The following is a 26,671-nucleotide window of genomic DNA, read 5'->3' on the forward strand; positions in this document are numbered from 1 at the left end:
CTGCTGCAGTTGAAACAGGAGCCTGATCACCGGTTGAAGCCCCCCCCCCCCCCCCCCCCCCCCCCAAAAAAGAGAGGCCTGCTTATTTAAATGTGTTCATGTTTACAGGGAACCACATACTGCCTGATGAAGACTTGGCTGCCTTTCACTGGAGCTTATTGGGTCCAGAACATCCGCTAGCATCTTTGAAGGTAAGACTTGCTTGATGATTGATTACTGGCCCAAAATGCACGAATAGGCCTCTGATGGACTATGAATATTTTGATTAATGACGCGGAACAAGGCTCCAGAATACAACCGTTTGATCAGCATCTTGGGACTTGGAAAAACACGTGGAACTCACTGTACTGTAGGTAAGCTAGCTTTATGATGGTCGTGGGAGATATAACATCGTACACAAACGGTCCTGTTACCGTGTCCAAAACACAACCGTGCTTTTGAATAATCACGCTACTGATAATGTAAGCATGAGCAATGAATGAATGATGAATGAATGATCGTTACATTTATATAGCGCTTTTCGAGACACTCAAAACTATGCTTCCCACAATGTAGGGTGGAACAAGGAATGAAAGGTAATGGCCACTTTGGCCACGGTGTCTGCAAAGACCCCTTACTGAAAGATGTGGTTTTACAATGGTAGGGATTCTGCAGTGTTTTTGTTCTCATGTGGCAGAAACAAGAGAGACCCGTCTTGGGAAAGACACATCCAGGAGCACTAGGGCTGGGCGATATGGCCAAAAATGTTATCACGATACATCACGATAACCTTTTTCACATCGTTCGATATCGATAATTATCGATATTTTTATTAGTATAAAAAAAGAAGAAAAAAAAACTCTGTACATACATCTGATTAGCACCATTACTCGGTAGTACTAATTTATATACTTTATTATACCCAGTTTAATCACCTGTACATTGTATATTACTATTGCACTTTACTGTTACATTTGCACTCTGGTTGGATGCCAGCCACACTTATTTCCGTTGTACTGTGCTTGTGCTGTATGATGACAATACCTTTGAATCTAATCTAGTGACGAGAACAGTGGCCAAGTTACTGTACTTTCATTTCCAAACGGCAGCCAGCTTGTTCTTTGCTGCATCGCTCGGGGGGGATATTTATAGCGGGTAGCAGACTAAACGATATGCAGCAAGACCTCCAATAAACACACTCTCAAATAAAAAGCCAGACTCTTACCGACCAGCGAATGTGCCTGGTCTTTTACTGAATCTGGTTATTGGTCGGCCTTGAGCAGAACCACGGTGATTCACTGCTCATCATAGACACCACAGTTTATGCAACTGACACCGTGCAAGGCTTCTACCACGACCACAAAGAAAATGTATCTTGCGTTTAGGTAAAATATCAATCCATCTATCGATAGCCGTCAGCCGATGCTGATGCGAGCGGCCTATACGATCGAGGAGGGAAAACCCGGCATGTTCTACAGAGGAGCCTGGTGGTAGGTTGATCAGATTACATTAGATTAGATTCGATTCGATTAAAATGTATTGTCATCATACAGTACAACCAAAAGAAGTCTGGTATCCAACCAGAGTGCAACTGTAACAGTAAAGTGCGATAGTAATATACAATGTACAGGTGATTATACTGGGTATAATAAAGTATATAAATAAAATTAGTACTACTGAGTAATGGTGCTAATCGGATGTATGTACAGAGTTGTAGTATTAATGTGTACAGTGATACAGGTATAAAGACACTATGGTAGTAAGTCATACTGGCCAGCAGTGTAACTAGTAAGAGTAGGTAAGGGATATGTACAGATATAGATATAGTGTCTACAGATATGTAACAAGGATTATATGCAGGTTATGTACAGACAAATGTGTTGGCATCCAACCAGAGTGCAAATCTAACGGTAAAGTGCGATAGCAATATATATACAATGTACAGGTGATTAAACTGGGTATAAAATGCTACACAAAATAACAACAAGTCTAGAGTAGAGCCATATGAAACCCGTAAAAAAAAATCCAAATTCAGTTTTTTTTTCCAAATTCAGTTTTTTTCGTTTTAATATTTCAGAATTCTGTATTTTCACGCTCATTTTACCATCAGAAAATAGTGTCTAATAAGTGGGAATGAATAAATGTCCACAATTTAATAAGATATAACAGTCCATTTAATAGGGCTCTTAAATACTTCGAAGCTTCGTTCGATGGGCATGGGATTCGAATATGAAAATAAAATTTGATTATTAAAAAAAAATTAAAATAAAAAAAGATACGGTATATATATATATATATAATTTTTTTAGCAAAATCAACTCTGCCTCTCTTTGTTAACTACAACAAGCAATGCTGTTTGTTATTTAAGATGAGGTCGGACTCGGCACTGACAGATTTGTGTTCATTGTGCTGCTTTTATAAAGCCTCAAATGACGGCTCAAAATATTTCATGAAAGCAATAGGGCTGACCTTCGAATTTTTTTTTGGCAATCGAAGCTTAGGGGCCGAGCTTCGATTTTAATTCGAAGCTTTTTTTATATAATTTTTTTTGTGGGACTTGTACAGCACTTTGGTAAACTTTGTTGTTTTTAAATGTGCTCTATAAATAAAGTGGATTGGATTAATGAATTAAGTAGCCCCTTTCGTGACTGTGACGCAGCCAACACAGTGTGATTTAATTCAAGGTGGATCGCTGTTGTCGTTTGAACAACTTCAGATTTCATGGGAACTACCAATCCCCCAAATCAAGAATGTTTAAGATGAATGAAGTAAGATTTTGATTATTTGAAATATGGCCTGTGTAGACTAAACTATGCACAGAATTATGTCAGTCTACAAGGTCCGGATTAAGGTCCGGATTAAGAAGGGCTACTTCCACAAAAAAACAAAGAACTCACCAAAATATCTCAGTAGCACCTTATCTAAATGTTCTATTTCATATATGGAGATTCATATTTATTTATGTATTGCATGCATTTCTACATTTTATTTCCTATTTTGTTTATTCATCCCAGTATCTTTCTTTCTTATGTGTGGAATTCTACAAGGCATTTACATTCACATTTACATTTAGTCATTTAGCTGACGCTTTTATCCAAAGCGACTTACAAGTTCTGTACGACAGGTCATCAGGAAGGATACAACTCTATCAGCTGAGTAACAATATTCATCAAAGTGTTGCGTGTTACAGTGTAGGTTAGTTTATTAGGACAAGTGCATGACAGTAAGGTTAGTTAGGGTTAGATTTTTTTTATTTTATTTTTTAAATTTTATTTCAGATAATGGTTGAAGAAATGCGTCTTTAGTCGACGGCGAAAGATTGGATGGGATTCGGCTGTCCTAACTGGGGTGGGTAGTTCATTCCACCATTGTGGGGCAAGGACTGAGAATAGGCGTGTAGGTGGTGTATATGTGTTTGAGGATGATATCCTTCAAACAGGCAATAGTGATGATATAATTTGGGCAGTGCTGAGCTGGGTTACTTTCCTCCAGTGTATTTGTCCCCCGGCCCCACCCAATGGCCCCATGCACACACACACACGCACGCACGCACGCACGCACGCACGCACGCACGCACGCACGCACGCACGCACGCACGCACACACGCACGCACGCACTTCGATTTTTTTTTATGTTCGAAGCTTGTGCCATCGAACGAAGCTTCGAAGTATTTAAGACAGCCCTAGAAAGCAAAGTGTTTTGTTTGTCTAAGATTTAAAAAGGTTTAAACTTTACAGCACTGACAAAGTTGAACAAAGTGCTTTACAAGTCCAAAAAGAAAAAAAAAAATTTTTTACAGTTGATTCCATTTTATTGCTCAATTCTGCGATTCCATGAACGCGGATTCCATATGGCTCTAGTCTAGAGTACATTGTTGATTATCGGTGTTACTGTGATCATTGCCTGGAGGTTATAGGTCACCGCTGCATCACTGCTCCTGATTGGTTGCTGTCCCTCCACCAGGTGCGCGCCCACCAGCTGGTGCTCCCCCCCTGCGACGTGGTCATCAAGGCAGTGGCCGACTACGTCCGCAACATGCAAGACATGGCCGACCTGGACGCCATCGCCAAGGACATCTTCAAGCACTCACAGGTAGGCCTGATTATACTGTATATTAGGGGTGTAAAGGTACACGCATCCGTACTTTTTTTTTTACTTTTTCATTCACACATTCATACTAAAATACCATCCAGAGTATAAATATGTTTTTATCGTTTTCTGCTGTATTTCATAGAACGTGAGATATAGCCATAAATGCATATATTAGATGATCAAATGCAGTTTGATACCGATCAACATTATATTAAAAATTTCAACTGTACATGATCCTAAACGTCATGACTGGTCATCTGCTGGTGACCGGGGGGGGGGGGGGGGGGGGTCGTTTATAATTCAATGACCGACGTTAAATGATTCATGTAGTATGGGTGATATATAGATCAGAGCAGTTTGTATGGATAATAATAATCAAAAACGCTGAAACTCACGGCAGCTTCCTCTTACCGTTGGGCGATCACACTGGCGCAAACAGATCCCAGTTATGTGATGTTGATCTAGGTGATCCAGTTCCGGTTTGTATAATACTAATATACGTCCAATCATGTTGTTTATTGAGTTATGGCAACGGATCGATATCCACGGTGTCTGGATAGAGTCCTGGGAGCGATAGCGAGTGGCCGGACGGAATAGGGGACGGACTAAGCACTTCCGGCCACTTCCGGTTTTGGCAACTCGTCGATCGGCCACGAGGTGGCGGTATTGAAGCGTTGCAGAGTTGAGCGGAGTCCTACAGCACCAGCCAAGACTCCGTGGGTGAAATGTGAATACCACAACGAAAATATGAAATATTGATCTCAAAGACGCCTTTAGGCGTCATTGGTAGATTACGCATGGCGGAGAATGACGGAGAATGGGTTAATTTCAATATAGAATATTCATTGACAGCCCTACAAGTAAGGGATAATGTATAGCTACGAGGTCATTGTCGCAAAATAATTGACCGACACAGAGTTTAAAATACAGAGCCGCCTCGGCGAGGTGTTTTAAACGTCAGTGAAGGTCAATTATTTTGCGATGATGACCGAGTATAGCTATACATTATCCCGCTTATTACATGGCTAACTTACTAACAATATACCTAATTCATTTGACAAATCGCAGTTCTGTGGCTCTGTCAGCCCAAATAAAGTGATTATTATTATCGCGGGCAGCCCGGCAGGTGTGTCTGATTGGCTGCACTGAAACAGTGTGTGTCAGTGGGGCTTGATTACTCCAGCTGCGAAAAACAATAATCACCGGTGGTTATCGAAAAATAATTCACCGCTGTCGGGGGCTATTGACCAATCACAAGCAAGCATTTCGGCGAATGTGAAAACGCTATGTAATAAGTACAATTAGTTACTGCACACACATCACCCCTGAGTGGAACATGGGAAGCCAAACTTTCCCCCACTGTACCGAAAACCCGTACCGAACATTGACTTCAAAACCGAGGTACGTACCGTACCGTGGTTTTTGTGTATTGTTACACCCCTACTGTATATGTAGTTCCAGTGGTGGAAAGTAACTAAGTATTTGTACTCAAGTACTGTACTTAGGTACACTTTCGAGCTACTTGTACTTTATGGGAGTATTTTCATTTTTAGGGAACTTTATACTTTTACTCCAGTACATTTGAGGGGAGAACACAATTTAAAGGTGCTAAACGTACGCACTACCATGAGAAAACACTGCATCTCAATATGTGGAGTGAAACTGTGGAACAGTCTTAATGTGGTGTTAAAGCAATGTCCAAACATGAGACAATTCAAACTGATGTATAAGGAAATTATGTTCACAAGGTACAGGGATGAAGAAGGGACTTGATATTCACAGGTGTTTACATTTTTATTTTGTTTCTATTTTATTTTATTTTATACATATATAGTTTTTGTTTTTTGTTTTGCATATATATGTATATATATTTTTTTTCTTTTCTTTTCTTTTTTATGTTTAAAATAGTACACTCATTTGAGTAGTGGAAAAGGGGTAGGATTAAATAAGTGTATACTTCTTCCTACTCCTTTTCGAACATGCAGATTGAGTTGTTTTTCTTTTTTGTTATTGTTTGTTGTATTCATTGCATGTTCGAAATAAAGACTTCAAATCAAAATCAAATCATTTCAAAGGGAATATTGTACTTTTTTACTCCACTACATTTATCTGAACCCATCAGTTTACTAGTTACTTTGAAGAAAATGATTTAGCATAGAACACACAATATATACAAAATAAAAAATTTATGAAGATGATATATTTTCACATTTGAAGCCTGTCAACTTCAAGAGGACGTAATCAGAGCAGCAGAACTGGACCACGTACCACTTTAACATCACCTTTAATCAGAGCAGCAGAACTGGACCACATACCACTTTAACATCACCTTTAATCAGAGCAGCATAACTGGACCACATACTACTTTAACATCACCTTTAATCAGAGCAGCAGAACTGGACCACATACCACTTTAACGTGGCCTTTAATCAGCAGCATAACTGGACCACATACCACTTTAACATGGCCTTTAATCAGAGCAGCATAACTGGACCACATACCACTTTAACATAACCTTCAATCAGAGCAGCATAACTGGACCACATACCACTTTAACATCACCTTTCAGTGTTTACCCTGAAAAGAAATTCAGCAGCGGTGCTGTGTCTCTATGGGGGTCCGCGGGCATGCCCCCCCCCATTTTTATCCACTTTTTCTCCCATTTTCTATATTTTCTCCCATCCCAATTTCGTATCATCCAATTCAACCCTCCCCTGTCACGAACGCTGTTTCTTGCCTCCCACAAGCCGGCTGCAATGTGGACTAAGTCATACAGAGCACAAGTCCCCTCCGGTACTTGAGGTAACAGCAGTCGCATCTTTTCACCTGCGCAGCTCGATCTCTCAGTGGCGAGGAGTAACGCGTGGGAGGCTCACGCTGCCCCCGACACTTCCTGATTCTACTGCACAGGCGCACCAACCGACCTGTAGGAGTCGCTGTCCACAACGCCCGATCCCCACCCATCAGTTTCCCACCCTCTAATACAATTGTATTAGTACGGACGACCAGCCAAACTGAAAACAATGTGGAGAGCTGGATTCGAACACGCGAACCACATTGGTGGCGAGTGCCTTGCCCACTACACCACCTAGCCGCCCAAATTTTTTTACATTTTAAAGTTAAATGCATCAATCTGGTGCATTTTGAGAACAAAATAAAGAGGCTAGATCTATGATGAACTTTGTGCTCAAAACACAAAATCGACTAGACTGCAGTGCTTTCTCCCTGCAGCCTTTTCCTCGGGTCAGTCTTTTACATTAAGCACCCCCCACAGCCCAAATGAAATGATAACACAAATATATATATTTTTTTAATAGTCTAGTTCAGGGGTCAGCAACCTTTTTGACATGGAGTGCCTGTCATGCATCGTATTTTTGTTCCTCATAATCAGGTCTTTTTAATGATCATTTTTACATTATTACATCATTATTGTTATTGTTATTATTAACAATATTATTATGATGGTTGTATCAACCCTAAATCTGAGTTGGGGGGGGGGGGGGGGGGGAATGCAATGCAGACAAACAGCTGCAGACAAACAGCTGCATACAGTGCGACCATTTCACTCACATTTGCCCATTCATTTTTGGACACATCACACACCATCGGTGTGTGTACTGTACGTGTGCTGTCATAGCTCCACCTACAGGCCTAATGGAGAACACCAGGAGAACACCAGGATGTGAATGGAGGGTGAATGTGAGGTATATCGTGTAAATAAGTTTTGATTGATCGCAAGACTACACTGTAAAAAAAATTTAATAATAAGTTACCAGAACTTAAAAATATTGAGTTCAGTTACTGTGCATTAAGGTTTTCAGTTTTCAATCCATAATAAGTTAACAGAAAAATAAGTACACAACCACATTATTTCAACCTAATAAAACTATGTTTATTGTCATTGTTTTAAGAACACAAGTTGACTTGGTAATACTCACATTTTGAGTAAAAGAAAATTGCTTTTAACATCTGCAATGTTCAATGAAATAGAATGAAATAGATTTAATTTGTTGATTAATCCCACTGGTCACAATGGTGACCGTAATAATGTTTTTGTTATAAGGCTCTGCAAATGTTACTGAATGATGTAGCAATGTATTTCCAGCTAAATTGAAATAATAAACAAATAAAGGGTCTCAATTAAATATGTGGTAGTAAAAAGAACCTGTGGGAGGATTTCAACAAGATAAATGCGACAACAGTGCAAAATATTTCACTATAATATTTCAAAGCAAAAAAAAAAAAAATATTAAATGCTAATGCTGCCCCCTGTGCCTATGAAAATGCCCCCGCGCGTGCCTAGGGTTGCCTACCCCTGGTCTAGTTCATAGCAGCGGCGGTCCTAATTCAGCCGCTGCTGAATGCATATAGGGGAAACACTGCCTTTAATCAGAGCAGCATAACTGGACCACATACCACTTTAACATAACCTTTAATCAGAGCAGCAGAACTGGACCACATACCACTTTAACATGACCTTTAATGAGAGCAGCATAACTGGACCACGTACCACTTTAACATAACCTTTAATCAGAGCAGCATAACTGGACCACATACCACTTTAACATAACCTTTAATCAGAGCAGCATAACTGGACCACATACCACTTTAACATAACCTTTAATCAGAGCAGCATAACTGGACCACATACCACTTTAACACAACCTTTAATCAGAGCAACATACCTGGACCACATACCACTTTAACACATCCTATAGAGGTCAATGGATACACAAACGTCATGTAGAATGTGCACATTCAATAGCAAATACTTCTCAATCTCTACATTTACTTTTAAGTAGAATGTGAATGGAGGACTTTTACTTTTAATATTTCTACTTTTACTTAAGTACAGGAACTGTGTACTTCTTCCACCACTGAGTAGTTCACAGAACGCTACGTACGGAAGGGGAGAGTGTATTCCAGCTGTGAGCTGGTTACTGAAGGGTGGCTGGTATTACATCTATGGTGCCCACGTTCCTGCCTAAGTGCCCTTGAGCAAGGCACTGAACCCCCCACCCCAAAATGTAGAAGCTATTTGATGTCTTGTTTTGGTAATACAATTGTCATGGTGCTTTTTTCATTCACAAGGGTATTTTAATCAAAATCTTATCCCAACATATTTTTTAATACTGTTGCAAGGAAGATCTTTTTAGATTATCTTAAAAAAACATCATATACCTTATGATTTGTATATATTGTTGATGATGGTATGTTAAAAATCCAGACCTTTTTTATATGGATCCATGGCGGTATACCTTGATACTCTGTAAATAAATATACCACCCTGTCCTAAATTATGGCCATAATCTGAATCATAATCTCATATGATTTGAGTATAAATTGGCCTTCAGTTGTCCACGTTTCATCCATCTGTTGCATCGCTCTGTCGCGGCAAATCAACAAGCAGCAACAGCTATTCCTTTTTAAGAACCATCAGAAACGTTCAAGATAGGGCGGCCGGGTAGCGCAGCGGACTAAGCGTCTGTCTACCACCATAGAGACAGTGGGATCGAATCCAGCTGTGGTGCTTCCGGGTTGCGTGTATATTTTCCCTAACAGACTTTCACTTCCGTGTTCGGGATGCGCGATCTGATTGGCCACTGACGTTTCTCTCAGCGCCAATCGCGTGACGCCTAGTTCTACATTTACATTTACATTTAGTCATTTAGCTGACACTTTTATCAAAAGCGACTTACATGTTCTGTACGACAAGTCATCAGGAAGGGCACAACTCTATCAGCTGAGTAACAATGTTCATCAAAGTGTTGAGTGCTACAGTGTAGGTTAGTTTATTAGGACATGCATGACAGTAAGGTTAGTTAGGGTTAGATATCTTTTTATTTTATTTTTTTATTTCAGATAATGGTTGAAGAAGTGCGTCTTTAGTCGACGGCGAAAGATTGGACGGGTTTCGGCTGTTCTAACCGGGTGGGTAGTTCATTCCACCATTGTGGGGCAAGGACTGAGAATAGGCGGCTTCTCCTTGATGACCCGCCCGGAGCTCAGATAGGAGTAGGTCTGAGGCGGCCAGAAGATGCAGAGCGTAGGGGTCTTGAGGGTGTGTAGTTGGAGACCATTGACCGGAGGTAGGCGGGAGCGGTTCCCTTTGCCGCACGGTATGCCAGGTCGAGGGCCTTGAAGCGGATTCGTGCAGCAATGGGGAGCCAGTGCAGGTCCCTAAGAAGTGGGGTGACATGGGCCGACTTCGGTAGGTTTGAGATCAGGCGGGCCGCTGCGTTCTGAATGAGTTGAAGAGGCTTGGTGGCAGTGGCCGGGAGGCCAGCGAGCGCAGTGCGTTGCAGTAGTCGAGGTGGGAGATGACTGTTGATTGGACGAGGAGTTGGATGGCTTCTTTTGTCAGGAAGGGGCGGATCCTTCTGACGTTGCTCAGGAGGAATCTGCAGGTTCTGGTTGTCGCTGCGATGTGAGCAGAGAAGTTCAACTGGTCGTCGAGGACAACACCAAGGTTCTTGGCGGTTGGGGACGTGGTCATAGCTGCATTCTCGACTGTGATGGAAAGGTCGGTCTGGGGGGAGGATTTGGCCGGCAGGTGGAGCAATTCTGTTTAGCTTAGGTTCAGTTTGAGGTGGTTGGTCGTCATCCAGGCCGAGATCCGCTCAGAGACGTGGATATCTGAGGGAGGGAAGGAGAGGAAGAGTTGAGTATCGTCGGCATAACAATGATACGAGAAGCCATGAGACGTGATAATGTTACCCAGTGATTTAGTGTAGAGGGAGAAGAGAAGGGGTCCTAGGACCGAGCCCTGGGGGACACCCGTCCCCAGGGGGCGGGTGGCCGACAGGGTCCCTCTCCATGACACTTGGTAGGAGCGGTCATTGAGGTATGATGTCAGCCATGTCAGCGCAGAGCCAGCCACTCCCATTCCTGCGAGGGCCGTGAGGAGGATCTGATGGTTGACTGTGTCGAAGGCTGCAGATAGATCTAGGAGAATCAGGACAGAGGAGAGGCCTTTCGCTTTTGCTAAGTGAAGTGCCTCTGTGACCGCAATGAAGTTATATTATTATTCAGACAGAGACAGTGAAGGAACACTTCAGATAATGATGCCACAGATGGCTGACTGTGGGCCCGGGGTTTGGGCCAAACGTCGATGCATCTGTTGTTACACATGTGGATCAGAACCCAGGACTCGCACAAAAACATCTAGCAGCCATCAACAGGCCATTTGTAACATTCAGAACCGTAAGATTTTATTCCGGAAATAAAAAATACGGTAACTATCTACAGCCTCGTTTTCAGAGTGACATCTGTGTATTTCTTTTAAGTCATACAGTGGGGTTTTTCTATGTGTTTCTTAGGTCCTGTAGGATTGTGAACTTGGCTCATGTGATGAGAACCGTTTAAACATTCATTCCCAGTTAAAGGAAAGAAATGAAAATGTCCAAACCTGGAGATAAGTGTTTTTTCATCCAACAGTGACGATTTGAAAAACGATCCATGTGCTGTACATTGAACGTTTTATTTTTTTTATAATCTTTTTTACCCCTTCTTTTTTCCGTTTTTCTCCCCTCCCCTCCCCTCCCCCCTCTGTGACCGTTCTATCACTGGTTAAGCTTGGCGACTCTTTCGAAGTTGGTTAAGGTTAGAGTTTGTCTTAGAGCAGGGCGATAGACCACCAGCCCTGATTCCAAACTCTAACCTTAACCAACTTCGAAAGAGTCGCCAAGCTTAACCAGTGATAGAACTAAGCGTTAGCTAGCTAGCAGGCTGTTAGAGGCAGAAATAGGAGTAACGCGATTGGCGCTGAGAGAAATGTCAGTGGCCAATCGGATTGCGCATCCCGAACGCGGAAGTGAAAGTCTGTTAGGGAAAATATACACGCTTCCGGGTTGGCCGACCGTCCATACTAGCACAATTGGCAGTGTTAGCGGGTGGGAAACCCGGCGAGGGTGGGTCCTGGTCGTTGTAAACAGCCACTCCTACAGTTCAGTCGGGGCGCCTGCACAGCAAGGGAAGGATCTAGGAGAGGTAGTGTGACCTTCCACACGTTACACTCTCCCAGTGAGAGTCCGCGCTGCCAGGTGAAAAGAAGTGGTGGGCTGGCTACACATGTGTCGGAGGAAGCATGTGATAGTCTCCGCCCTCCCAGACCAACGGTAGGGGGTAGAGTGCGCAACGACCAGGAAGGGGATTGAGAATTGGCATAAAGACTTAACATTGGGAGGGGAGAAAAACGGAAAAAATAAGGGGGAAAAAAGATTATAAAAAAATAAATAAAAACGTTTAAGATGTACAGCACATGGATCCTTTTTCAAATCGTCACTGTTGGATGAAAAAACACTTATCTCCAGGTTTGGTCATTTTCATTTCTTTCCTTTAACTGGGAATGAATGTTTAAACGGTTCTCATCACGTGAGCCAAGTTCACGATCCTACTGGACCTAAGAAACGCATAGAAAACCCTACTGTATAAAAAAAATACACAGATGTCACTCTGAAAACGAGGCTGTAGATAGTTATTTTTTATTTCCGGAATAAAATCGTACGGTTCTGAATGTTACAAATGGCCTGTTGATGGCTGCTAGATGTTTTTGTGTGAGTCCTGGGTTCTGATCCACATGTGTAACAACAGATGCATCGACGTTTGGCCCAAACCCCGGGCCCACAGTCAGCCATCTGTGGCGTCATTATCTGAAGTGTTCCTTCACTGTCTCTGTCTGAATAATAATAATAACTTCATTTTATATAGCGCCTTTCAGAAGACCCAAGGTCACTTTACATAGGGGGAAAAAATAACAAAAGTAGCAAACATAGTGGACAGACGCAACATACAAAGTGAGAATTTAGGGGTTTAAAGGCCAAGTTGAAGAGGTGGGTTTTGAGCTTTTTTTTTTTAATGAGTCCAGAGTTGGGGGCGGTGCGGAGTTCTGCGGGGAGGGAGTTCCAGAGGGTGGGAGCTGCCACACTGAAAGCTCTGTCCCCGAAGATCTGCAGTCTGGTTCGGGTGGATGGAGAGCTGACCAGTGTCTGTGGATCGCAGGGACCGTGGCTGAGTGGAGGGGTGGAGGAGGTCAGTGAGGTACTGAGGTGCCAGAGAATGGAGGGTTTTGTAGGCGATGCAGGATTTGATGGGGAGCCAGTGGAGGTGGATGAGGGGGGGGGGGGGTGATGTGCTGCCAGGGTTTGGTGCGGGTTAGAACCCTGTAGCTGAATTTTTTACATACTAGAGCCTGTCCAGGGTTTTGCTTGGGACCCTGGACAGGACCCCGTTGCAGTAGTCCAGGCGGGAGACGAGGACCCGGTGACTCACTGCTCCTCCAGCCGGGGCGGCTAGTCTAATGCCTGTCTCTGTCTGAGGACCCGGTGAGTGACTCACTCATAGATATATATAGAACACTAGATAGCTTGCCCGCGCTGCCAGCCAATGGAGAGCGACGTCACTGAACCGCCGCCATCTTGCTCCAGTTAGCCTTGAGTGAGAGTGAGTGAGCTGCACAGACAAAAATACTCATAACTCGCTGAAATATTGACGGATTTACAAACGGTTTGGTTTATTACAAGCATTATTAACGTGGCTATGATTCAAGCGGTTTGTAAAAAAAAACATCTTTAAATTTTTTTTTTTTATAAGTATGCAGTATCATAACTACATCTTTGATGTTTATAGCAAACCAACCCGTTTGTAAATCCGTCAATATTTCAGCGAGTTATGAGTATTTTTGTCTGTGCAGCTCACTCACTCTCACTCAAGGCTGACCTGGGCAAGATGGCGGCGGTTCAGTGACGCTGGTGACTCCGCCTTAAGCTATCTAGTGTTCTATAGATATCTATAGATATCTATGGACTCACTGCTCCTCCAGCCGGGGCGTCTAGTCTAATGCCTGTCTCTCCTTCTCATGTTCACTGTTTTTCTTTCAGTCCAGAACTGATGACAAAGTTTTCCGCTTCAAGAAGGCAGTGGAATACTACTCAGCAGCCAGCAGACACCCCCAGCTCCCTGCTCACACAGGTATGTTCCACTGGCACCACCACACACACACACACACACACACACACACACACACACATACACATACACATACACATACACACACACACACACACACACACACAGTGTGTGGGACCAGACTATATTGTGTATGGGACCAGTATATAGTGTATGGGACCAGTATATTGTGTATGGGACCAGTATATTGTGTATGGGACCAGTATATAGTGTATGGGACCAGTATATTGTGTATGGGACCAGTATATAGTGTATGGGACCAGTATATTGTGTATGGGACCAGTATATTGTGTATGGGACCAGTATATTGTGTATGGGACCAGTATATTGTGTATGGGACCAGTATATTGTGTATGGGACCAGACTATATTGTGTATGGGACCAGTATATTGTGTATGGGACCAGACTATATTGTGTATGGGACCAGACTATATAGTGTATGGGACCAGTATATTGTGTATGGGACCAGTATATTGTGTATGGGACCAGTATATTGTGTATGGGACCAGACTATTGTGTATGGGACCAGACTATATTGTGTATGGGACCAGACTATATTGTGTATGGGACCAGACTATATTGTGTATGGGACCAGTATATAGTGTATGGGACCAGTATATTGTGTATGGGACCAGACTATATTGTGTATGGGACCAGACTATATTGTGTATGGGACCAGTATATAGTGTATGGGACCAGTATATTGTGTATGGCAGTGGTTCCCAAAGTTGGGGTCGCGACCCAAAAGTGGGCCGCGAGCAGCCACGGGAGGGCCGCGAGATGATTTCCAGAATGTCCCATAATAATAATAAAAAAAAAAAAAAAATTACATTACTGGTAAAAAGAAATGCTAATAAATGATAATAAATAATATTCAGCCTATGAATTTCCATGGTCCGTATACATAATGCACGTGACAGGTATTATTGGATTCTATTATATATTATTATGCACAATCGTTGCGGGCAAGACCACCTTGTATACTCGTATGCGTGACAAATAAAACTCTTGATTGACTTGAGGTACGGCGAGACACTAGCGACACACACTGTGGTTATTTGAATTTCGGTTGCAAATGTATACTTGTTGCTAGCTAGCTCAAATTCAAAATGAAACGTTGGTTAATTGCGGCAAAAAGCAGAGAAGCAGAGAAGCCAGCGGAGGAGAGTCGAGAAGCAGTTCCACCGCCAGAAAGGCCATCAACTGACACGGGATTGGGAGGAGGTGATAGTCAAAGTAGCCATGTGGATGATGTGGGACCAGGGCCAAGTGCGACACAAAGAAGCACCGACCCAAAGTTGGACCAGCGACAGCCTACCTATAGTCATAGATATCGAAAATATCGTGAGGAATATATCCAACATGGATTCATATGTAAAGTTGTGAACGAGGTGCAACTTCCTCAATGTGTCGTGTGTGCCGACGTCCTTTCGAATGAAAGCTTAAAGCCTTCCAAAATGATACGGCATTTAAAAACAAAGCACCCCTCTCTCGCTGAGAAACACGTTGATTTTTTTCGCCGAAAAGAGCGAGAGTTGCTAGGCCAAAACAAGGTGATATATACACAAACATCAGTCCCTGCGAAAGCGCAAAAGGCCTCATATGAGGTGGCATATTTAATTGCTCGGGCAAAAAAGCCACACACAATCGGGGAAACTCTCATCAAACCCGCTGCTATAGCTTTGAGTCGGAATATGCATGGGGATAAACTGGCTCGTGAAATTGAATCCGTGCCGCTCTCGAACGGCACAATTGCCCGGCGCATCACAGATATGGCCCAGGACATCAAGTGTCAGCTTATTGACAGAGTGAAGCAAGGCAAATATGCTTTGCAACTAGACGAATCGACAGATATCTCGAACTGTGCCCAGTTGCTTGTATTTGTGAGGTACACATTTGATGGGAAGCTGGAGGAGGACATGCTTGTGTGCACTGCACTGGAGGGAACATGCACAGGTGAGGATGTTTTCCTAAAACTGGATGAGAAACTGAAAGAGGAGGGACTGTCTTGGAACGAGTGTGTTGGTGTGTGTACCGACGGCGCTGGGGCGATGGTGGGGAAAAATAAAGGACTGAAAGCCAGAGTCTTGCAAGTGGCACCTCACGTGAAGTTCACACACTGTATCATTCACAGAGAAGGTCTTGCGGGCAAAACGCTCGATGCAGAGCTTAAAGGTGTTCTTGACACAGCCATAAAAATAGTCAACTATATAAAATCTCGTCCACTCAACACCAGGCTGTTTGCATCTCTCTGCAACGAAATGGGCTCTGAGCATGAAGGCCTGCTGTTCCATACTGAGGTGCGGTGGCTTTCACGAGGAAATGTCCTCACGCGCCTGTTTGAGCTGCGGGATGAGGTGCGCTTGTTTCTGGCGGAGAATGCGCCCCAGCTCGCTGCCCACCTCTCCGATCCTGGCTGGATAACAAGGCTAGCCTATCTGTCTGGCATATTTGATAAAATGAATGGACTTAATCTCTCACTACAGGGTGAAAATACAAGCATCCTGTCGCTCAATGACAAAATACTGGCGTTCATGAGGAAACTCGAGCGTTGGATTGCACGGGTAGCAATGGGCAGGATTGATATGTTTCCAGAGCTGGATGAGTTTATGGAGGAAAATGAACTCAGTGTGAACACAGTGAAGATGTCCATAACCAGTCACCTCAAAGCCCTTCTTGAACGATTTAAAAAGTATTTCCCCGAGGAAACAGCACCAGAACAGCATGACTGGATAAGATCCCCATTCACAGTAACAGCATCACACCTGCCATCCGACCTGGAGGACGCGCTTGTTGAACTGTCAAGCGACCGAACCTTAAAGACGGAGTTTCAGTCCAAGCCGCTGGCTGAGTTCTGGATATCCGTTGAGGGGGAATACGCACAGCTATCCAATGCCGCAATGGATGTATTGTTGCCATTTGGATCGACATACCTATGCGAAAAAACATTCTCTGCCCTGACCTATATAAAAAACAAGTACAGATCACGTCTGAATGTGGAGGATGATCTCCGAGTCGCTGTCTCCAAAATCAAGCCCAGACTGGACTTGTTGTGCTCCAAGCATAGTGCCCATCCATCTCATTAGGTGAGTTGAACATTAGCGGCGCCTATACTAAATTAAACGCGCTATATGTATTAATTTTATAGTTTGATTATTGTGTTATTTTGTGTATAGTTATTGTGCGTGTTAAAAGCATCCAATGCTTATTACTGCGTAACGTTTGCATGTTTCACAACCACCTCCTATGTCTGTGAGCAGGGGGGAAACGGTCAGAACCATAACATCGTTGTTATACTCTCATTCAGGTGTGATGCAGGCGTCCATAAACGCACCACAGGAGAGAGGGTTGACAGACTGCGTGACAGCATGGCATCACACTTTGTTAGAGACAGCCCAAGTCCACGCAATAAATATGCAGCATGATGAATGATAAAATAATATTAGTTGAATCTGTGACAATCAGTCTGCAAGTGATAATAATCTCTTTATATATAGCAAACTACTGTGATGCTTTTAAATAGTTCATTTTCTGAAGTACATAGGCCTACACGTTTTTCATAATCATAGAATCTATATGTAGGGCCTATATTCATTTCATGGTTGTTTGGTTATTGTGTTGTTTTTGTTATTGTGTGTAGTTATTGTGCATGTTAATAGCACAAGGTGGAGCACACCCAAAAACGTTTAAGAGGTGCAGACTGACAGAACGTACTGAAAACGATAAAGAAAGTTGCACACTCAATTGTCTCTTTGCTGTTTATTGTCACCAATGTTTCGCGTTTGCCTTCTTCAGGTGAAACTTGTTAATAGTGAAACTGTTAATAGCCTCCAATGCTTATTAGTGCGTGTGAAGTTTGCGCGTTTCAACCACCTCTGCTCCTGAGTCCTATCCCAAAGCAGACGGAAGGGGAGCGACTGCAATAACAAAAAAAGTCACTCGCCACTTAAAAAACATTAAAAGCATGCATTTACACATTCTAAAATGTGACTATATGGTTTTATATTAACTTAATAAATAAACAAAAACGAAAAATCTACTTATTTCAACGAAATATTTCAAACTAAATAACTATGCACATAAAACGCTGAAAACAACCGAAGCAAAATAGTATTTTAATGAGGCTATTATTATTATTATCATTATTATTTTGCAACAAGTTAGCCCTCTCATAAATTGCACATATAAATGAATAACTAACTTGAACTAACTTAATAGGATTGAAGTGATATTTGGCTTAAAAAATCGGTCACATGGCAAAAAAAAAAAAAAAAAAGCCTGACGATGTGCATTGGGCCGCGGCTCTCTGATGCCTTATTTTTTGGGCTGCGGCCTGAAAAGTTTGGGAACCCCTGGTGTATGGGACCAGTATATTGTGTATGTGACCAGTATATTGTGTATGGGACCAGTATATAGTGTATGGGACCAGTATATTGTGTATGGGACCAGTATATAGTGTATGGGACCAGTATATTGTGTATGGGACCAGTATATAGTGTATGGGATCAGTATATAGTGTATGGGACCAGTATATAGTGTATGGGACCAGACTATATTGTGTATGGGACCAGTATATAGTGTATGGGACCAGTATACAGTGTATGGGAACAGTATATTGTGTAGGGGACCAGTATATTGTGTATGGGACCAGTATATTGTGTAGTGGACCAGTATATTGTGTATGGGACCAGTATATTGTGTATGGGACCAGTATATAGTGTATGGGACCAGTATATAGTGTATGGGAACAGTATATTGTGTAGGGGACCAGTATATTGTGTAGGGGACCAGTATATTGTGTATGGGACCAGTATATTGTGTAGTGGACCAGTATATTGTGTAGGGGACCAGTATATTGTGTATGGGACCACCCAGTACATTGTGTAGGGGACCAGTATATTGTGTATGGGACCAGTATATAGTGTATGGGACCAGTATATTGTGTATGGGACCAGTATATTGTGTATGGGACCAGTATATTGTGTATGGGACCAGACTATATTGTGTATGGGACCAGACTATATTGTGTATGGGACCAGTATATTGTGTATGGGACCAGTATATTGTGTATGGGACCAGTATATTGTGTATGGGACCAGTATATAGTGTATGGGACCAGTATATAGTGTATGGGACCAGTATATTGTGTATGGGACCAGTATATTGTGTATGGGACCAGACTATTGTGTATGGGACCAGACTATATTGTGTATGGGACCAGACTATATTGTGTATGGGACCAGACTATATTGTGTATGGGACCAGTATATAGTGTATGGGACCAGTATATTGTGTATGGGACCAGTATATTGTGTATGGGACCAGACTATATTGTGTATGGGACCAGACTATATTGTGTATGGGACCAGTATATAGTGTATGGGACCAGTATATTGTGTATGGGACCAGTATATTGTGTATGGGACCAGTATATTGTGTATGGGACCAGTATATTGTGTATGGGACCAGTATATAGTGTATGGGACCAGTATATAGTGTATGGGACCAGTATATTGTGTATGGGACCAGTATATAGTGTATGGGACCAGTATATTGTGTATGGGACCAGTATATTGTGTATGGGACCAGTATATTGTGTATGGGACCAGTATATAGTGTATGGGACCAGTATATAGTGTATGGGAACAGTATATTGTGTAGGGGACCAGTATATTGTGTATGGGACCAGTATATTGTGTAGTGGACCAGTATATTGTGTATGGGACCAGTATATTGTGTATGGGACCAGTATATTGTGTATGGGACCAGTATATTGTGTATGGGACCAGTATATTGTGTATGGGACCAGTATATAGTGTATGGGACCAGTATATAGTGTATGGGAACAGTATATTGTGTAGGGGACCAGTATATTGTGTATGGGACCAGTATATTGTGTAGTGGACCAGTATATTGTGTAGGGGACCAGTATATTGTGTATGGGACCAGTATATAGTGTATGGGACCAGTATATTGTGTATGGGACCAGTATGTTGTGTATGGGACCAGTATGTTGTGTATGGGACCAGTATATTGTGTATGGGACCAGTATATTGTGTATGGGACCAGACTATATTGTGTATGGGACCAGACTATATTGTGTATGGGACCAGTATATTGTGTATGGGACCAGTATATTGTGTATGGGACCAGTATATTGTGTATGGGACCAGTATATTGTGTATGGGACCAGTATATAGTGTATGGGACCAGTATATAGTGTATGGGACCAGTATATAGTGTATGGGACCAGTATATTGTGTATGGGACCAGTATATTGTGTATGGGACCAGACTATTGTGTATGGGACCAGACTATATTGTGTATGGGACCAGACTATATTGTGTATGGGACCAGACTATATTGTGTATGGGACCAGTATATAGTGTATGGGACCAGTATATTGTGTATGGGACCAGACTATATTGTGTATGGGACCAGACTATATTGTGTATGGGACCAGTATATAGTGTATGGGACCAGTATATAGTGTATGGGACCAGTATATTGTGTATGGGACCAGTATATAGTGTATGGGACCAGTATATTGTGTATGGGACCAGTATATAGTGTATGGGACCAGTATATTGTGTATGGGACCAGTATATTGTGTATGGGACCAGTATATTGTGTATGGGATCAGTATATAGTGTATGGGATCAGTATATAGTGTATGGGAACAGTATATTGTGTAGGGGACCAGTATATTGTGTATGGGACCAGTATATTGTGTAGTGGACCAGTATATTGTGTATGGGACCAGTATATTGTGTAGGGGACCAGTATATTGTGTAGGGGACCAGTATATTGTGTAGGGGACCAGTATATTGTGTAGGGGACCAGTATATTGTGTAGGGGACCAGTATATTGTGGGACCAGTATATAGTGTGTGGGACCAGTATATTGTGTATGGGACCAGTATATTGTGTATAGGACCAGTATATTGTGTATGGGACCAGTATATTTTGTAGGGGACCAGTATATTGTGTATGGGACCAGTATATAGTGTATGGGACCAGTGATTTGCTATACCGAAGCAGATATGATATATATTGATTTAGAAAAGGTTTACATTCTGAATACCATGATATATATTGATTTAGAAAAAACGGCATTCTGAATATCGTGATATAAATCTTTTGCCACATTGCCCCCCCCGGCCCTGGGTTCATGCAGAAGATGTGATCCGTTGGTCCCTCACGGTTTGGACGGGTGGCGCCAAGAAACCGCCCGGTTCCCTTTGCTACCGCTATATATCACTTGTGGAGTGTCTGCTTTTGTTTGTAGAACTGGCAAGAAAAGTTGGTGTAGTAGAGGGTGTAGATTTAACGCCATTCAACACTGGGAATAATAACTTGGTTCAGTTCATGTTCGTAATCTGCGCTCGTTGTTCCATTTCAAATCCAAAATGCAGCTGAACCTCTCAGTTTGTCTGGGCGAGGTGGTGAACTCAGCTGGACCTCTCAGTTTGTCTGGGCGAGGTGGTGAACTCAGCTGAACCTCTCAGTTTGTCTGGGCGGGGTGGTGAACTCAGCTGAACCTCTCAGTTTGTCTGGGCGAGGAGGTGAACTCAGCTGGACCTCTCAGTTTGTCTGGGCGGGGTGGTGAACTCAGCTGAACCTCTCAGTTTGTCTGGGCGAGGTGGTGAACTCAGCTGAACCTCTCAGTTTGTCTGGGCGAGGTGGTGAACTCAGCTGGACCTCTCAGTTTGTCTGGGCGAGGTGGTGAACTCAGCTGGACCTCTGTTTGTCTGGGCGAGGTGGTGAACTCAGCTGAACCTCTCAGTTTGTCTGGGCGAGGTGGTGAACTCAGCTGAACCTCTCTGTTTGTCTGGGCGAGGTGGTGAACTCAGCTGAACCTCTCAGTTTGTCTGGGCGGGGTGGTGAACTCAGCTGAACCTCTCAGTTTGTCTGGGCGAGGAGGTGAACTCAGCTGAACCTCTGTTTGTCTGGGCGAGGTGGTGAACTCAGCTGAACCTCTCAGTTTGTCTGGGCGAGGTGGTGAAGGCAGCTGAACCTCTCAGTTTGTCTGGGCGAGGTGGTGAACTCAGCTGGACCTCTGTTTGTCTGGGCGAGGTGGTGAACTCAGCTGAACCTCTCAGTTTGTCTGGGCGAGGTGGTGAACTCAGCTGAACCTCTCTGTTTGTCTGGGCGAGGTGGTGAACTCAGCTGAACCTCTCAGTTTGTCTGGGCGGGGTGGTGAACTCAGCTGAACCTCTCAGTTTGTCTGGGCGAGGAGGTGAACTCAGCTGAACCTCTCAGTTTGTCTGGGCGAGGTGGTGAACTCAGCTGAACCTCTCAGTTTGTCTGGGCGAGGTGGTGAAGGCAGCTGAACCTCTCAGTTTGTCTGGGCGAGGTGGTGAACTCAGCTGAACCTCTCAGTTTGTCTGGGCGAGGTGGTGAACGCAGCTGAACCTCTCAGTTTGTCTGGGCGAGGTGGTGAACGCAGCTGGACCTCTCAGTTTGTCTGGGCGAGGTGGTGAACTCAGCTGAACCTCTGTTTGTCTGGGCGGGGTGGTGAACGCAGCTGAACCTCTGTTTGTCTGGGCGAGGAGGTGGTGAAGGCAGCTGAACCTCTCAGTTTGTCTGGGCGAGGTGGTGAACTCAGCTGAACCTCTCAGTTTGTCTGGGCGAGGTGGTGAACGCAGCTGAACCTCTCAGTTTGTCTGGGCGAGGTGGTGAACTCAGCTGAACCTCTCAGTTTGTCAGGGCGAGGTGGTGAACGCAGCTGAACCTCTCAGTTTGTCTGGGCGAGGAGGTGAACTCAGCTGAACCTCTCAGTTTGTCTGGGCGAGGTGGTGAACGCAGCTGAACCTCTCAGTTTGTCTGGGCGAGGTGGTGAAGGCAGCTGAACCTCTCAGTTTGTCTGGGCGGGGTGGTGAACTCAGCTGAACCTCTGTTTGTCTGGGCGAGGTGGTGAACTCAGCTGAACCTCTCAGTTTGTCTGGGCGAGGTGGTGAACTCAGCTGAACCTCTCAGTTTGTCTGGGCGGGGTGGTGAACGCAGCTGAACCTCTCAGTTTGTCTGGGCGGGGTGGTGAACGCAGCTGAACCTCTCAGTTTGTCTGGGCGAGGTGGTGAACTCAGCTGAACCTCTCAGTTTGTCTGGGCGAGGTGGTGAACGCAGCTGAACCTCTCTGTTTGTCTGGGCGAGGTGGTGAACTCAGCTGAACCTCTCAGTTTGTCTGGGCGAGGTGGTGAACGCAGCTGAACCTCTCTGTTTGTCTGGGCGAGGTGGTGAACGCAGCTGGACCTCTCAGTTTGTCTGGGCGAGGTGGTGAACTCAGCTGAACCTCTCAGTTTGTCTGGGCGAGGTGGTGAACTCAGCTGAACCTCTCAGTTTGTCTGGGCGAGGTGGTGAACGCAGCTGCACCTCTCAGTTTGTCTGGGCGAGGAGGTGGTGAACTCAGCTGGACCTCTCAGTTTGTCTGGGCGAGGTGGTGAACTCAGCTGAACCTCTCAGTTTGTCTGGGGGCGAGGAGGTGGTGAACTCAGCTGGACCTCTCAGTTTGTCTCGGCGAGGTGGTGAACTCAGCTGGACCTCTCAGTTTGTCTGGGCGAGGTGGTGAACTCAGCTGAACCTCTCAGTTTGTCTGGGCGAGGTGGTGAACTCAGCTGAACCTCTCAGTTTGTCTGGGCGAGGTGGTGAACTCAGCTGAACCTCTCAGTTTGTCTGGGCGAGGTGGTGAACTCAGCTGAACCTCTCAGTTTGTCTGGGCGGGGTGGTGAACGCAGCTGGACCTCTCAGTTTGTCTGGGCGGGGTGGTGAACGCAGCTGAACCTCTCAGTTTGTCTCGGCGAGGTGGTGAACTCAGCTGGACCTCTCAGTTTGTCTGGGCGAGGAGGTGAATGCAGCAGCTGTTGGTCAGTCTGTTTGGCTTGAAGACGAGAGGTTTCAAATAGTAAGGGAACGAGACGAACTGGAGTTGGAACATACTCTTCTCCGGCGTACGCATTACAGATTTTTGTTTTGTCTGCAATGGTCGTTTTTTATTTTTTTTTAATCATTCATAATATGAACCGCAAACAGTGACTCCAAAAGCGTCAGTTTGGTGAACCACTCCACCACTATAGTATATTAATAACATTACGGTCAAGATTGATGAACAAGTATTAATTACATTTTGGAGGCAAGGTGGCCTGGCGGTGGTCGATCTCTCCGACGGCCCTACTGGTTCGGTAAAGAGCTGATTGATTGATTGAAAACTTTATTAACAGATTGCAGAATGGGTACAGTACAGCTCAATACACACAATTGTTAAGGGGATGCAGAGTAGACCAGAGACTTTCGTCTTGTTTTCGTCAGGGTCCCCCATTTTCAATTCATAATGACATTTATGACATACACAACATACAGATATAAAAATCTAATCTAATCATGACATTTATGACATACACAACATACAGATATACAGATATAAAAATCTAATCTAATCATGACATTTATGACATACACAACATACAGATATACAGATATAAAAATCTAATCTAATCATCTAATCTAAACATGACATTTATGACATACATGACATACAGACATACAGTACTGTAGCTGACCCTGCTCTCTGCCCCACATGGCGAGAACACATACATTTACTTCAACCTTTATTTAAACTCCAGGCGGGACACTGAGGTCCCCCTCATGTACAGTGACGTTGTGTAAACAACTAGAAGAGATATAATAACACAAAGATAAAACAAACAGGAAATGGGAAGAGCTAGACTAAAAGCAATTACAAAATGACATACACAGTCGTTATTAATCAAAGCTATAAATTGTCCAAAGGTTGGAAGAGTATCAAACTCTAAAGTGCTTCCAAACTCAGAACACGCTCAGGGAACCTTAATCATAAGCAGGTCACGACTTGTGCGAGTCTGATAGAATCCAGAATTCCAGTCCAACATGGTTGTAATCAGGGACGAGTACGACCGAATCACGGCGCGAGTATCGATTCACGTGAGATCCGCCTGTGCCACATTTAGTTAAAAAAAATATATATATATCATTTTTTATGATGTCAACATTTCGTTTACCACGAACTAGGGCTGCAACTAACGATTATTTTGGTAGTCGACTAATCTGTCGATTCTTTTTTCGATTAGTCGACTAATCTAACGATTATTTCTGTCACACCCTCCATCTCTGCTTCCTGTGGGCGCGGCTCCTTTTCCGGGCTCTTAGCAGACTTCTTAGCTTAACATAACAGACCGACAGTAAGTTTGGGGCAACTAATGGGATAACTGGGGTTGCAACAAAAGAGCAACTAGGGCTAAAAACACAATGAAATAAAATAATAATAATAATAATAATAATAATAATAATAATAATAATAATAAATAATATATCCTTCTTAGCAGACTTCTTAGCTTAACCCTTTCTCCGCCGATGACGTGTTAAGACGTCATTCCTCGCCATGCTTAATCTGCCAATTAACGTTTTACAGTGTCTTTGAGATCAATATTTCAAATTTCTGTCATGGTATTCATATTTCACCCACGGATCCTTGACTGGTGCTGTAGGACTCCGCTCAACTCTCCAGCGCTTCAATACCGCCACCTGGTGGCCGATTGGCGAGTTGCCAAACCGGAAGTGGGGCCGGAAGTGCTTGGTGTCACCCCTATTCCGTCCGCCACTCGCTATCGCTCGCGGGACTCCATCTGGACACACTGGATAATCGATCTGTTGCCATAACTCGATAAACAACATTATTTGGACGTATATAGTATTATACAACCCGGAAATGGTTCGCCTAGATCAACATCCCATAATAGCGATCTTTTTGCTCCAGTATCATCCCCCATCGCTACGAGGAAGCTGCGGTGAGTTTCAGCGTTTTTGATTATTATTATCCATACAAACTGCTATGATCTATATATCACCCATACTACATGAAACATTTAACGTCGGTCATTGCATTATAAACGACCCCCCCCCCCCCCCCCCCCCTCCGGTCACTAGCAGATGATGAGTCATGACGTTTAGGACCTTGTACAATTGACATTTTTTATCTGGCGTCAATCGCTATCAAACTGCATTTGATGATCTAATATATGCATAAATGGCTAACTCACGTTCTATGAAATACTGCAGAAAACGATAAAAACATATTTATACTCTAGACCGTATTTTTGTGTGAATGAAAAAGTAAAATGTTCCTACACCCTGAACGATAGCTAATCGGTGTTGAATGGGCCATAGTAATGTCAATTTAGCAATACAATTAAAAAAAGTTATAGCCCTGCAAAGTAGGTGAACATCTCCATAGACAAATAGAGCTGGCAGACTGGCTACAAGGATGGATATAATGGCAGAGAAAGGCTTAACATCCCAGGGAACTAATGGGATAACTGGGGATGTTGTTTGCTCCTGACAAGAGTCTCAAAGTCTGGGGTGATGGTAGACAAAGCAACTCTGAGGTCATGCTCAATGTCCACTCTGTTCCTCTGCTTTGTCTTCAGCTGGACCAGAGCTGAGAAGCCACTTTCACAAAGATAGGTGGTGCAAAAAAATAAAAATTATAAAAAAATAAAAAATAAAAAAAAGTTTTGTATTTAATTTATTTTTTTATGACACAACGACGCAAAAATTCGGCGTCGACGAGTTTTTATGATCGACGTTGTCGATTATGTCGACTA

At 43.4% G+C, this 26,671-nt stretch overlaps 1 protein-coding gene across 3 annotated transcripts in view; it reads left to right on the plus strand.

The window, feature by feature from the left end:
- Positions 1 to 26,671, plus strand: part of LOC311230620 (constitutive coactivator of PPAR-gamma-like protein 1 homolog) — a 138,919-nt gene that overhangs the window by 9,997 nt on the left and 102,251 nt on the right. For 2 of the 3 annotated variants that reach the window (XM_084316955.1, XM_084316956.1), the window contains exons 3-5: positions 109 to 191; positions 3,889 to 4,071; positions 13,950 to 14,040. In XM_084316955.1, the coding sequence (XP_084173081.1) occupies positions 109 to 191; positions 3,889 to 4,071; positions 13,950 to 14,040 (357 nt within the window). The remainder of the gene's footprint in view (positions 1 to 108; positions 192 to 3,888; positions 4,072 to 13,949; positions 14,041 to 26,671) is intronic. The other variant, XM_084316957.1, reaches the window with a different exon arrangement.

This window comes from Notolepis coatsorum, assembly GCF_963971535.1.
Source record: "Notolepis coatsorum genome assembly, chromosome: 6".
In the NCBI taxonomy this organism is placed as follows: Eukaryota; Metazoa; Chordata; class Actinopteri; order Aulopiformes; family Paralepididae; genus Notolepis; species Notolepis coatsorum.